This window comes from Phocoena sinus, chromosome 14 (assembly GCF_008692025.1).
Source record: "Phocoena sinus isolate mPhoSin1 chromosome 14, mPhoSin1.pri, whole genome shotgun sequence".
Classification (NCBI taxonomy): Eukaryota; Metazoa; Chordata; class Mammalia; order Artiodactyla; family Phocoenidae; genus Phocoena; species Phocoena sinus.
Genome location: NC_045776.1, coordinates 78,115,670 through 78,129,323, shown reverse-complemented (window position 1 = coordinate 78,129,323; position 13,654 = coordinate 78,115,670). Strand labels below are relative to the sequence as shown.

Below are 13,654 nucleotides of genomic sequence, written 5' to 3'. Positions count from 1 at the left end.
CAGATCATTCTGTTGGAAGAGTGACTGACCTAAATCAGGCAAGATGGTACAGCAGAGGGATGCAGTCTGGCCCTCAGAATTCTTAAGCACCAAGTTACATAATCGCTTCTGATTTTCATTTTGACACTGTGAGGCAGTGGAGATTAGCTACACCTCCTGCGGAAGGTGACAAAAATTGAAGATGAGAATTAACTCTGACCTGGCAACCTTCAATACTTTTCTTGGGGCCAGCCCTGCTGCTGCCTGGTATCTCATGAAGAGGAAAGCACCCTGGCGGCAGCAGGGGGCCCCAGAAGTTAATCAAATGCATCTCTGTTCCCACTGGTTCCTAGCTGTATATCAGAAACCCCTACACTGCCTTATGTCTGCAGCAAGTGGTGGTGGCTGGGGAGCGAGGTGGGCTGATGTCCAAAATGGCTTTCCCTTTAGGGCCCTCTTCTCTGCTACTAACGTTTGCAGTCTCCACTTTCGGGGGGATCACCCCTTCTTGAAGCTTCCCAGGCGATGTAACTAGCAGTGATGAGGAATAGACCACCGGGGGGCCCCACCTTGCTTTGTGGTTCTCTGAGGACAGTTCTAGCCCTATCCATCTGTCTCCAATCTGAACTTGGCACATAGTAGACCTCCAGGCAGGCAATGTTTGTTGAACGACTGAATGACTGTTATGAATGTTTGGGTAGCAATACAGTCACAGCCCAATTCAGTGAGCGCTTTCTGTTTACAAGACACTATGTAAAGCCCTTGCACTGTACATGACCTTGTTTAATCCTCTGAACAACCTATGAGGTCAATACTGTTATTATTCCCACTTTACAGATGCAGAGACTGAAGTTTAAGCAACTCGATTAAGTCACCTATCTCTGAAGAAGAGGGGCTGGAATCCAGGGCCCATGTTCTTATCCTGTCAGTGGTCATCCTTCTAGAGATCCGTCAGTCTCCATCACCTTGGCCTTGAACACTTTCTGTCTCTTTCCCACAGGTTTTCCACGAAGTACTGGATGTCTCAGACATGCACAGTCTGTGGGAAGGGGATGCTTTTTGGCCTCAAGTGTAAAAACTGCAAGTAAGTGGCTGTTCCTGGAAGCACCCTTTCATGGTGCCTGATGTCGGCAGGAGCCATCCTGGGCTCTGAAATAGCTTACGGGATTTTGGTTTCTTGGCTCTGGAGCTGCTTCTCTGTTTTTTCAGAAATAGGTCTTAAATCAACCTCTACACATGGGCAGAGGGTCAAGGAGAGAGCTTATGAATAAGAACCAGAGCTGAGGGCGATGCTGGAAAGGCATAGTGCTGTCTGCAGAGGCACAGTGGGACCTTGCATTTTCATAGCATCTGAAATCAGGGGTTGGCAAACTTTTTCTCTACTCGACCAGACAGTAAACATTTTAGGCTTTGTGGGCCAGCGGGTCCCTGTTACAACCACTCAGCTCTGCTGTGTTGCTCAAGAGCGGCCATAGACAGTATATAAACAAATAAGTGTGACAAAGTTATTTATTCCAGTAAAGGCTTTTGTGCAAAAATATGCCGTGGCTGGCTTTGGCCACTCAGCCATGGTTTGCTGATCCCTGAGTTAGAGTTTGCAAAGGCCTTTTGCCCTTTACTTGTTCTTCTTGTGGTGCCTCTCGGGGTGGGGGGCGGTGGTTCTGAGTCTTCCCATTTTACCGATGTGAAAGCTGACTCCCAGCAAGGATAAACCTGAGGTCACACAGCTAAGAAGTGGCTGTCTAGCTCAATGACATTGGGCGAGTCGCCCCACATTTCCGTTGCTAGTATTTTCATCTGCGTGAAAGGAATAATCACACCTGCCCAATGTGACAGTGAGCATTGAATAAATCATCACCAAAGGACATAGCCCAGTGCCAGGCTTAGGGTTTTGTCCTCTGTCAAAGGTCACAAATGCCTTTCTGTCTGGCCTTCCTCTTTCCTTCCGTAAACTTGTATTAAATACCTGCTTTGGTCCAATTACTGTAAAACAGTCAATAACATTCAGCTGTATCTAAGGGTTACAAACGAGTGTGCCTCTGATCGCCTTACAGGAGCCACTAAGTTGAAAAGTAGGAACCCTTCTCTCTCCTCTAGACTTCCTCTTCCTTGTGCAGTCCAGGCTGGGAACTCATTTGGGTTCCTTCAGGCCTCCCCACATCCCTGCCCCATGAAGGAGTTCTTACTCTTCCCCCAGCCTGGATGTCTCAGTCAAAAGGTGAGGCTGAGTGCCCTTCCCTCCTGGAGTTGTGGGGAGGATTAATGAGTTCCAGCCTCTAAAGGAGCCTTAAGCTCCATGGCACAAGGGAAGGAGATGCGGGCAGTAACTACCAATCATTAGTGTTTGGAGGCCCACATCCCCACCTTGGTCCTTTATAGACCCAGCTCTCAGGTGAGTACTCAGGATGGCGGCCCCTGGTCTTTCTGACTTTGAGACACACTAAGCCAAGCCCTCGGGTCCAACTCAAAGTTCTGTCTGATTTCCCAGGTACACTAGCTGCTCTGGGGCCTGTTTTATCTGTGTGTAGTCACTCCATGTTCTCAGGGGAAACGGCAGCTTTCACATCTTCACACCTGCGGAGTGGAGGCTTTGAAGTCAGGTAATTAGGTGACAGGGATGCAGCCAGGAGTCGGCAAGGCTGAATACTCCCTGAGCCATTTTAATTTTCAGCGCTAGAGGCAGAAGTATGAGATAGTGTCCACTCCTGCTGTCTCTGTTCTAGAAGTAATGAGCAGAGGCTCAGACCCTGCCAAGGGTTGGGGGAGGGACGGGGACCTGGGGAGAGAGGTGGGTCCCAGAAGCAGAGGCTTTAAGGCAGCCAGAACTGAGCTGGAGTCCCACCTGCATTGCCAGACTCCCTGTGTGACCTTGAGCAGGGGACCGTCATCCCAGGGCTCAGTTTCCTTACCTGCAAAGTGGGCGTGATATTAGCACCCCCTGCCACAGGGCGGTTAGAAGGAACGGGTGAAATGTCCTTGCCCAAGATGACAATGTTTTATCAAAAGTCCTCCTCACTCCACCTTGTGCAGATATAGCTCCTGGAACTCTAAGAGGCAGGATTCAAACCAAGCCGTGGTTGGAAGGAACAACTGATCTTTCTAATTTGCCTCAGCCCTTAGAAAAACTGCACGAAAGGTGAAAACAGAGTCTGTAACAGCTGCAGAGTTCTGGGTTGCTTCAGGAACTTTGACGTTGTACTTGTGTGATGGCAGTGGAGTTTAGCGCTCCCTCTAGTATGTAACTAGGAGCATGCATTACCGATATCACCAGCTGAAGTTTGACCTTACTCTTCCATGAATGAAATTCTGTGGTTTTTGCGTTAATTATAGTGAGGATGGACGGCTGTTTATATGTGTTTTCAAAGGTTGGCAGAATTTTGAGTGGAAGGGTTAGATGAAGGACAGAAAAGGGTAACACACAGACCCCATTGTCAAGGAGTTTAAGGGAAGACACACCTATAGAGAAATAAATTTTGGTGAAACTGAAGTACATGCATGACAGCAGCAACAGGTGGAATTCCAGAGGGCAGCGCCGAGAGTGGGGAGGGAGCATCTAGAAAAAATGGGCAGAAATGTGTGTTCATTTACTTGACATATTTATTGAGCACGTACTATGCACTGGGCACTGTTCTAGGCGCAGGGGAAATAACAGTGAATGAAGCAGACAACATCCCTGGCCTCATGGAGCTTACATGCTGGTGAGAGATGGAGATGGGGAAGGCCAGACAGTAAACAAAGTAAATCAGTAAAATAGGTCATCTGTTCAGACGATGCTCAAGTGCTGAGGAGAAGAGCAAAGCAGAGAAGGGAGATAGGAAGAGTCAGGGAAGGGGCTGCGATTTTAATTAAAGTGCTCAGAGAAGGTCTTATACCTGAGTGGGAACTTTGGGAAAAAAGTGGTATGTGATGTGGGTGATTTCCTGTTTTCCTAAAGCATTTCCAGAGGCTTGGGTTTGAACCTATCCCAAAGGCAATGGTTCTTTCTCACCCACCCACCCCCCTTTTCTAAACCTAGAGCAGTTCTGGTTGTGTTATTGCCAGAAACGCCCTGGCTTAGACCCATTGCTACTCCAAGTGTGGCCCCTGGTCCTGCAGCAAGCATCAGCATCACCTGGGAGCTGATCAGAAATGCAGACTCTCAGGCCCCACCCCAGACCTGCCGCATCCAAATCTGCGTTTTAAGGTCGTCCTGGTGATTCTCGTGCACATTACGTTTAGAAGCGCTACCCCCGTGAGCTCCGATTCCCTTGCGGAGCTGATTTTATTTTTCTAGATTATGGGTCTCAAAACTTGAGTGTGTATCAAAATCCCCTGGAAGGTTTATTAAAACATAACTTCCTGGACCTATGCCCTGGAGTCTCCGATTCAGCGGGTCTGAGGTGGGTCCCCAGAATTTGCATCTCTAACAAGTTCCCAGGTGATGCTGTTGCTTCTGGTCTTGGGACCACAATTTGAGAACCACCGCTCTCTATAAAAGCAGGAGTTTGACAAAATCCAATTTTATTTTCTAGCCTGACATTTCTTTGTTTTTGAAGGTTGGTCCATCTTTGCTGATTATTTTTCAGTCTCTTCTGCTGTTAACATCCCTTGGCCTCACTCTATAGACGTGAGTCTTGTTCATCCTGGCTTCTCCAGTAAATTCATCCAGTAAATATTTATGTGCTGAGTCAAAATGATAAGGTATGATTAGGAACCCAGGCTGTAGGTCAGACACACACACACCTATATTTGAATCCTGACTCTGCCACTAACTGTGTAATCACTTCTGAGGCTCAATTTCTTCCTCTATAGAAAGAAGAAAATAATATCTACCTTACTAGATTGTTTTAAAAAAAACAACTGAGATAAATAAGGGAAAATGCTTAGCCTGGTACCTGACCCATTATAAGAGCTTAATAAATGAAAGTTAATACTATCATTAGCGTTATGAATTAATTTTGGGGTACCCCTCCACCCCGGAAGCCAGGATACTTCCAAATATCTAACTCTTTGCCTCCTGCTTTGGTTCAGTGCCCACTTCCTCCAGAATTATCGTCAGCTGTCTTGTCGGCATTCTGAATAGAGAGATTAATGAACTAATAGGAAATTATGCTCAGAAAGCAATTTGCAGTTATCTAAAATGAGGCATTTTCATCTAATAGGTTCATGAGCACGGAGTGGAGTTTAGTTCTAAGTGGTCGGATGTCAGCACAATCTACTACTGTCTGATAGCTGTGGATTCAGCTGGCTGGAGTTTGCTCCTGCAGTGAGATGCTGATGCATTTCCCTGGTTCAGTCATGCCTTATCTGCATCCTTCCCCCTTCTCAGAGTCCTTCTACAGAAGGACCTTTCTGCAGAGCCGAGGTCTGTCTCCTTGGAAACCTCTCCACCTCTATCTGCATCTCTGGCAGGAAAACTGGCAGCAGTGGTGATTTGGGTGGCTTGTGTTCTAGAAGATAAGAGTTTGAACCAAGGTGGTTTTTTGTTTTGTTTTGTTTTGTTTCCTGCACAGGCTGGAGGGTAGAAGGGAGGGGACATCCAACACCACCAATGGAGAAGTAGCCCAGACTCTGGCCCAGACTCTACGGATAGGGCTGAGAAATCTGCATTTTAACCAAACTCTCAGATAATTCCTATTTGCACACACACATGAGTGTTCTGGGCTGAGGAAATAGCACGGGCAAAGGCTTGGATCAGGGCTGAGAAGACTTTGAGTGTGTTTTGCAGGCGGGGCCCAGGGTCGAGAGGAGACTGGCTGTGCTGTGCAGCCGTGGCACTGGCCTTACTGCTGGGCCTCCTGTTGGTGCTTGTTGAGGCTCCAGGCTGCAGGGGGGCACCGCTCATCATGCATCCAGCCGCAGTCCGGCGAAAGCAGTCTTGGGCTCTGGAGCTCTCGTCACGCTGGACCAGCTTGCCAGCCAGGATGAGGCCTGGTGCGGGGAGGAGAATGTGATGTCAGGATGGCCATTCCTCTGGGTGGTGGAGTGGAGGGCAGAAGCCGGGAGTCTGATGTTCTCTGAGTCACCTGCTCTCAGGGCCTGAGACGGGAAGGGTTTGGGTATCAGAATACCTTGCAGATGTTTAAGACTCGTTTTCCTGTAGGACCGCAGGGCGCTCACTCCTGCGTTTTGAAGACAAGGTGATAAAATCAGTGGCTGCTGAGCGCAGCCCTGGCTCACCCACGTGTGTCTTGATGTCCTGCTCACAGTGCCAGTGACCTCACTTAGGGACGCTGACGCTGACACCTGAGACCTTCTCTGGAGGCTTGCCCTTGGGTGATTGCAGCTCCTCCCCCGCGTGGCTCAGAGCCAGGGCCTAATGGTGCAAGTGTGGAAAAGGCCAGCTTCCTCGCCTCAAAGCAGACAGACTCTATGGTACAGTTCACACTCCAGAGTCCCCTGTGGGATCAGGCTGAGACTGTAGTCACCTGCAGCCACATCCTTGCTTAGCTTCTCCCCCATTTCCTATCCTGCTGAGGAACAGCCTGGAGAACTGCCTCCATAAATCACCCGCCTCAGGATCTGCTTCTGGGGAACTCCACTTAGGACAGTAAAGCAACAGCAAGCTCCAGACGCTGGAGCTAGAGAGAGCAGGTCCTGGCTCTGCCACTTCCTAGCTGTGTGACACTGGGAGAGTTTCTAAACCTCTCTGATGTAAAATGAGGCTAGTACGTGCATTTGATGTGATAAGACATGTGAGTGCCCCAGTCACCTTAGTGATTTGGGGATTCCTTCAAATCGGAATCTTTAAGGTGTTCAGCACTTATTTCATTGCAGAAGTGGATTCTCTATGAATACAAAGTATGAAAAGAAACAGACTCACCAAATCACCTCTATGGGTTTAAGCAAGGTCAAAGTTCTGGAAAAGTTACCCATTTCCTACTTTTCTGTAGTTGTTATTCTCCATTTTTCTTTGGGGACTTTCAGAACCAGCCAACTTCTTGGGAGACATGTTAAAGGGTTTATATCAGGGTTTCTCAGCCTTGGCACTATTGACATTCACTTGGATTTCACATACTCTTTGGTTCCCTTCTTGCCCTGTGTGTCCTTCTAGCCCGTGTTCTTACATCAGAATACAATGTTTTATCTGAAATTTTCCTGTGTTTGCAAAATGACTTCAGCCACAGGTGACAAAGAGATAAAAGCGTGAAGTAAGCCATGGTTGGTTTGAGCCACTGGGTGCCCTAATTTTCCCAGCTCTTGAAAAGCGGGGGAAATCACGAGCCGGTGTTGCAGCTGCCGCGAAGTTCCCGGAGGCTTCAGGAATTTGTGCAACGGGCAGGATATTGGCAGGATACAATTTTGAGCATGCATCTCAGAGATCACCAGCTTGAAGCCCAAACTTATTTTTCCATGAATAGAAACACGTCAGTTTTTGCAATAATCGTCGTGGGAATTAATCGTCCCTTATATACGTTTTTACCTATTATAGTTGGGTCCAGTGACAGTGGTATGTGAGGGAGGATTATAATTCTCTTGGGGCTGAGGTGGGGATTGGATATGAGGCGGAGGAGGGTGCTCACCCCATGTATTGAGGGCTTACTGAGTGCCAGACATTTTGCTAAGTGCTTTACATGCACAAGCCCATTTAATTCTTACAACAACCAGGGAAGGTAGGGTCTATTATTATCCCCATTTTACAGATGAGAAAACAGAGGCCTTCAGGAGTAAATAGTTGGCCCAGAGTCTCACAGCGGGTGGATCCACTCCTCAAACCCACTGATCCCTCTGATTCAAGGTCCCAGAGCCTTAACCACTTTGCATGGGCAAAGGACCAGCCACACAGTTGCCAGCCCCCACTCTGCTTCTCCTTGAACCAGACAAGCAGAACAGAAGATGAGCATCTGGTCTCAACCTGACCCTGGACCAGAGCTGTCAGTCTTTTCCTCCCCCGCCTGCTACCCTCTCCCATCATCCCTTCTTGAATTGAAAGATGACAAATGGGTCTCTGTGATGAACACCCCCGGGTGCTGGGAACCCAGCGGACCCTGTGGTCATGCTCTCCTCTCTCGGGGAAGCTGAGGGGGTCGGGGAAGGCATCACCAACAGGTAATAAATCTACAGCTTCCTTACAGTATCCTTTTGTGGAGAGACCTGTGCCGGGGTTTTCCTGATTATTTTTCATTATGTTGCTGGAGCGTTCAGTCTTATTTCTATGTTAATACTCCCCATCTCCCTTGCTCATTTCTGCTGTTGCGTTTTTCTTTCTAACCCAGTTGTAGGCCAAAGAGCTCAACCCCACTGAGCTGTGGGCAGTGAGGGAAGGGGTGTTTTTTGAGATTCTTCACTGAGGGCATATGGAGACGTTTCTAGAAGCACGGGCTCAAATGAGAGACCCCAGGGGCGTCAAAACTGCTCGGTTGGGGCACTCATTCAGACAAGCCCACTGCGAAGGGGGTAATGATTTTGTTTAGTGATTTTGCAAGAAGGCTTAAGGAGCACTTAATGCAGTGCTGTGGGAAAAGGCGCACAGAGGCAGGGAGCGGGAAGGATAACCTGAGAGGGGAACTTGCTGCCCTGTGATTGTATCTGCTGCCAGAGGGGGGTCTTTCCAAGATGCTTACCCAGCCTTCACCTCCCTGTTTAAAACCCTTCCTTACTTCCCCCTGGCTCTCAGGATAAAATCCAGTCTCCCGAGGAGACCCTGCACTATCCTTGTTTACCTCTCCTTCCTCCCTCCTCACCACTTCCCTCCTTATGCCTGGAGCTCCAGCTTCTCTGAGCCATCAGCTGGAGACGTGCCCACCCACCGAGGATCCTTTGCGCCCTAGTGCTTTAGCCTAGATCTTCCTTGCACAACTCTGCTAGCTCCCCAGGCTCAGCTCAGTTATCACTTTCTCCAGGAAGCCCTCCCTGACTCCCCTCAGTTCCAAGTGCCATACCCTGCCCTTCACGATCATTCCATATAATATACTACATTGTGTTTGTCTATTTACCTGCGTGTCTCTCCGACCAGACTTTAAACTATTTGAGGGTAGGGCTGTGTCTGCTCTGTTCACTGTGTTTATACATCCAGGGCGAGCACCATGCCTGGCACATAGCAAGTACTCAGGAGATACTAGTTGGTGGAATAGATCTCAAAAGAAGCCTCTGGGGGGAAAGTGATTCTTCCGAACCCAAGACTCTGGAAACCTGGTTCCAATCCAAATGGGATCATTTCTAGGAGGCAATTTCTTTTTATATGATTTTTATTTTTCAATTTGTTAATGTGGTGTATCACATTGATTGATTTGTGTATATTGAAGAATCCTTGCATTCCTGGGATAAACCCCACTTGATCATGGTGTATGATCCTTTTCATGTGCTGTTGGATTCTGTTTGCTAGTATTTTGTTGAGGATTTTTGCATCTATGTTCATCAGTGATATTGGCCTGTAGTTTTCTTTCTTTGCGACATCTTTGTCTGGTTTTGGTATCAGGGTGATGGTGGACTCGTAGAATGAGTTTGGGAGTGTTCCTCCCCCTGCTATATTTTGGAAGAGTTTGAGAAGGATAGGTGTTAGCTCTTCTCTAAATGTTTGATAGAATTTGCCTCTGAACCCATCCGGTCCTGGGCTCTTGTTTGTTGGAAGATTTTTAATCACAGTTTCAATTTCAGTGCCTGTGGTTGGTCTGTTTATATTTTCTATTTCTTCCTGGTTCAGTCTCGGAAGGTTGTGCATTTCTAAGAATTTGTCCACTTCTTCCAGGTTGTCCATTTTATTGGCATACTGTTGCTTGTAGTAATCTCTCACGACCCTTTGTATTTCTGCAGTGTCAGTTGTTACTTCTCTTTATCATTTCTAATTCTATTGATCTGAGTCTTCTCCCTTTTTTTCTTTATGAGTCTGGCTAATCGTTTATCAATTTTGTTTATCTTCTCAAAGAACCAGCTTTTAGTTTTATTGCTCTTTGCTACTGTTTCCTTCATTTCTTTTTCATTTATTTCTGATCTGATCTTTATGATTTCTTTCCTTCTGCTAACTTTGGGGTTTTTTTGTTCTTCTTTCTCTAATTGCTTTAGGTGTAAGGTTAGATTGTTTATTTGAGATGTTTCTTGTTTCTTAAGGTAGGATTGTATTGCTATAAACTTCCCTCTTAGAACTGCTTTTGCTGCATCCATAGGTTTCTGGTCATCATGTTTTCATTGTCATTTGTTTCTAGGTATTTTTTGATTTCCTCTTTGATTTCTTCAGTGATCTCTTGGTTATTAAGTAGTGTATTGTTTAGCCTCCATGTGTTTGTATTTTTTACAGATTTTTTTCCTGTAATTGATATCTAGTCTCATAGCATTGTGGCTGGAAAAGATATTTGATATGATTTCAATTTTCCTTAATTTACCAAGGCTTGATTTGTGACCCAAGATATGATCTATCCTGGAGAATGTTCCATGAGCACTTGAGAAGAAAGTGTATTCTGTTGTTTTTGGATGGAATGTCCTATAAATATTAATTAAGTCCATCTTGTTTAGTGTGTCATTTAAAGCTTGTGTTTCCGTATTTATTTTCATTTTGGATGATCTGTCCATTGGTGAAAGTGAGGTGTTAAAAGTCCCCTATTATGAATGTGTTTCTGTCGATTTCCCCTTTTATGGCTGTTAGTATTTGCCTTATGTATTGATGTGCTCCTACGTTGGGTGCATAAATATTTACAATTGTTATGTCTTCTTCTTGGATTTATCCCTTGATCATTATGTAGTGTCCTTCTTTGTCTCTTCTGATAGTCTTTATTTTAAAGTCTATTTTGTCTGATATGAGAATTGCTACTCCAGCTGTTTTTCGATTTCCACTTGCATGGAATATGTTTTTCCATCCCCTCACTTTCAGTCCGTATGTGTCCCTAGGTCTGAAGTGGGTCTCTTGTAGACAGCGTGTATATGGGTCTTGTTTTTGTATCCATTCAGCCAGTCTATGTCTTTTGGTTGGAGCATTTAATCCATTTACATTTAAGGTAATTATCAATATGTATGTTCCTATTAGGAGGCAACTTCGAGGTGATGGGACGAGTGGAAAGATGTTCATGTTTGAAAGGACAAGAGATGGCTTTATATACCTATCTAGGTAGTAAACTCCTTTCTAGATGATTCTAAGAAAGATTGTTAAAGAAAGAATTCTTGTCTTATTTTATTATACACCCCCAGTGCCTCTCACAGCACCTGACATGAGGAGGAAGGTGATGATGTTTTTTGCGTGCGTGAATGAATGGTTATCCTGACTCTGCCATTTACTATCTGTATGATTGGGCTGCTTCCTGAGCCTCAGTCTTTTTGACTTTAAAATGGGCACGGGTGCAGCATTATCCATTGCTCACGGATTGTTCTTCAGAGTTGTACAGGGTTATGTAAGAGCGCCTGGCCCCAGATTGGTGTTTGCTTAACGTTTCCTCAATTGGATATCGGGGACCAGGTTTTTAAAACATCCCATTTGCACTCCGGAAGGAAAGGCGGTGCCTTCTCAGGTGGGTTGCAATGTGAGCTGGTGTGAGATGAGAGAAAGGACCAGGGATTTGGGCTGTTTGGAGCAAACTTTTCATAAACTGGTTAGAATCCCCCATGAACCATTTGAAATGAACGTGACTGTGTTCACCAGCAAGAGTCTTGGGGGCCCCTCCTCCAGGAAGGCCACCCTTCTTGATTCCAGCCTCACACCGGTCTCCGGGCTTGCATCTGCTCCATGGGGCTGCTGGGGGGCCAGGACAAATCCATTAAGAAAATGGCAGAGCTGCTCATAAAAGGGGCCGTTTGTCCCCGCGGTTCCCGGGCAAGATCCATGGAAGTCCAGTTTGCCTGTGGTCAGACCCCTGTCCCCCACCTCCCCATCGGGGAGGAAGGAGGGCAGAAGGAAGGGAATGCTGAAGGGGACGTGTTTGCACTTCACACTCTGCAAGGGATACAATTTATAAGAAATAGAAATCATTTTAAAAAATTGATGGAGACTATTAAGGGCCCCACACGAGGGGCATTCGATGGGCTTTCCCTGCTGCTGGGCTTGCCTTCCTTTTTCTTTCTCTCCTCCTCTCTCCCTCCACCTCTCCAATATCTGTTCAGCATGTATCATGCACCAGCCACCAGACCAGGCACTGAAGGCGGGGTAGGGAAGGTTGCTGCAAAGATGAGGAAGACCCAGATCCTGCCCCCAAGATAAATTCACATATTTAATTTTCAGACAGAGAGGATGTCTCATTCGGCCAGCAGCTCCTTTGGAGAATGAGATATCCCACGTAAGCAACTTTTCTTGGTAACTGAAGCTTATCCTGTTAGCCTTTGAATTTGAAAAAAATAAACTCTTTTCCATGAAAGTGTTAAATAAACCCTTTCCAAGTTTCCAAGCTGTCTGAGGCTCGCATGGCATTCCCCGTGTGCCCTCAAGTGTGCCTTAGCCCTGCCTGCAGAGACACTGACTTATTTGCTGCCCAGCTGGGCACCACTTAGGCATTTTCTCACTGGAGCCTCATGGCAGTTTTGCAGGTGAGGAACCCGGAACTTAACAAAGCAGACGGATGCCCCCTTAGTCTGGAAAGGGTAGATTCAAGCTCAGGTTGGCTGAATTCCGAAGCCCAGGCTTTTCACCACTTCTGGAACCACATACGACCTTTCCCTGGTGCCTGGAGTTGATCAGAGCCACCATCCTAACTCATGGTGCTCCTCTAGACCACGTCTGGTATGGAGGTTTGTCCAGGGTGGTCAGCTGTGTCCTGCCCACCCCTCCCTTTTCCTCCATGTGGAACGGAGCACAAGGAGGACCAAACTCCTGGGCTCAAGGGACACACGAGGGACAGGGAGCAGAGGACTTGGTTTTGGTGTGAGAACTTTGGGACAGACCACGTCGCTGTTCTGAACCTCCTTTAATAATCGTGGTGTCTTAGTTGGGCTCCCCTGTTTCTACAGACTTTGAGACAGGGATTTGAGGGCACATGGTTTCTTTGAGAAGTGATCCCGGGCCACACCAGCAGGGGAGTAGGGGAGCGAGACAGGGAGGGGAAACAAGGCAGCCTGTCCTGGGTCCTGGAAGAGCGGGTGACGGCTATGGGCACCTGGGGTCCAGCCCCACGTCGACACACCCCAAGGGAGAGGGTACTGGGTGGTCCATCAACCAGCTCCCACCCGGAGTTCTTTCAGGGGTCCAGGCAGTCCAGCCAGCCCACATTCCCAGCCAGAGAAAGTCCTCCAGCAGAGGGTCTTAGGGGCTTGTGGAACACTGCATCAGCTAGCAGGAAAAGCGACAACTCCCACAATAAAAAACGAGAGTACCTGCAACTTCAAGTGCTTGTCCTGAGCACCTTACTTCTGTCGTATCATTAATCTCCTCTGCCACCCTACGAGGCAGATGCTGTGATCGTCCCCACTTTTTTTTTTTTTTTTTTTTTTGCGGTAGGCGGGCCTCCCACTGCCGTGGCCTCTCCCGCTGCAGAGCATAGGCTCCGGACGCGCAGGCTCAGCGGCCATGGCTCACGGGCCCAGCCGCTCCGCGGCATGTGGGATCCTCCCGGACCGGGGCATGAACCCGCGTCCCCTGCATCGGCAGGCGGACCCTCCACCACTGCGCCACCAGGGAAGCCCCCCACTTTTTTTAAAATACTCTTTATTGGAATATAATTGCTTCACAATGGTGTGTTACTTTCTGCCGTACAACAAAGTGAATCAGCTCTATGCACACGTATATCCCCATATCCCCTCCCTCTTGCGTCTCCCTCCCACCCTCCCTATCCCACCCCTCCAG

At 47.4% G+C, this 13,654-nt stretch overlaps 1 protein-coding gene across 1 annotated transcript in view; it reads left to right on the top strand.

The window, feature by feature from the left end:
• KSR2 (kinase suppressor of ras 2) overlaps positions 1–13,654 on the top strand; it is a 327,436-nt gene that overhangs the window by 219,117 nt on the left and 94,665 nt on the right. The window contains exon 6 of the mRNA XM_032602629.1: positions 980–1,063. Coding sequence (XP_032458520.1) covers positions 980–1,063 — 84 coding nt within the window. The remainder of the gene's footprint in view (positions 1–979; positions 1,064–13,654) is intronic.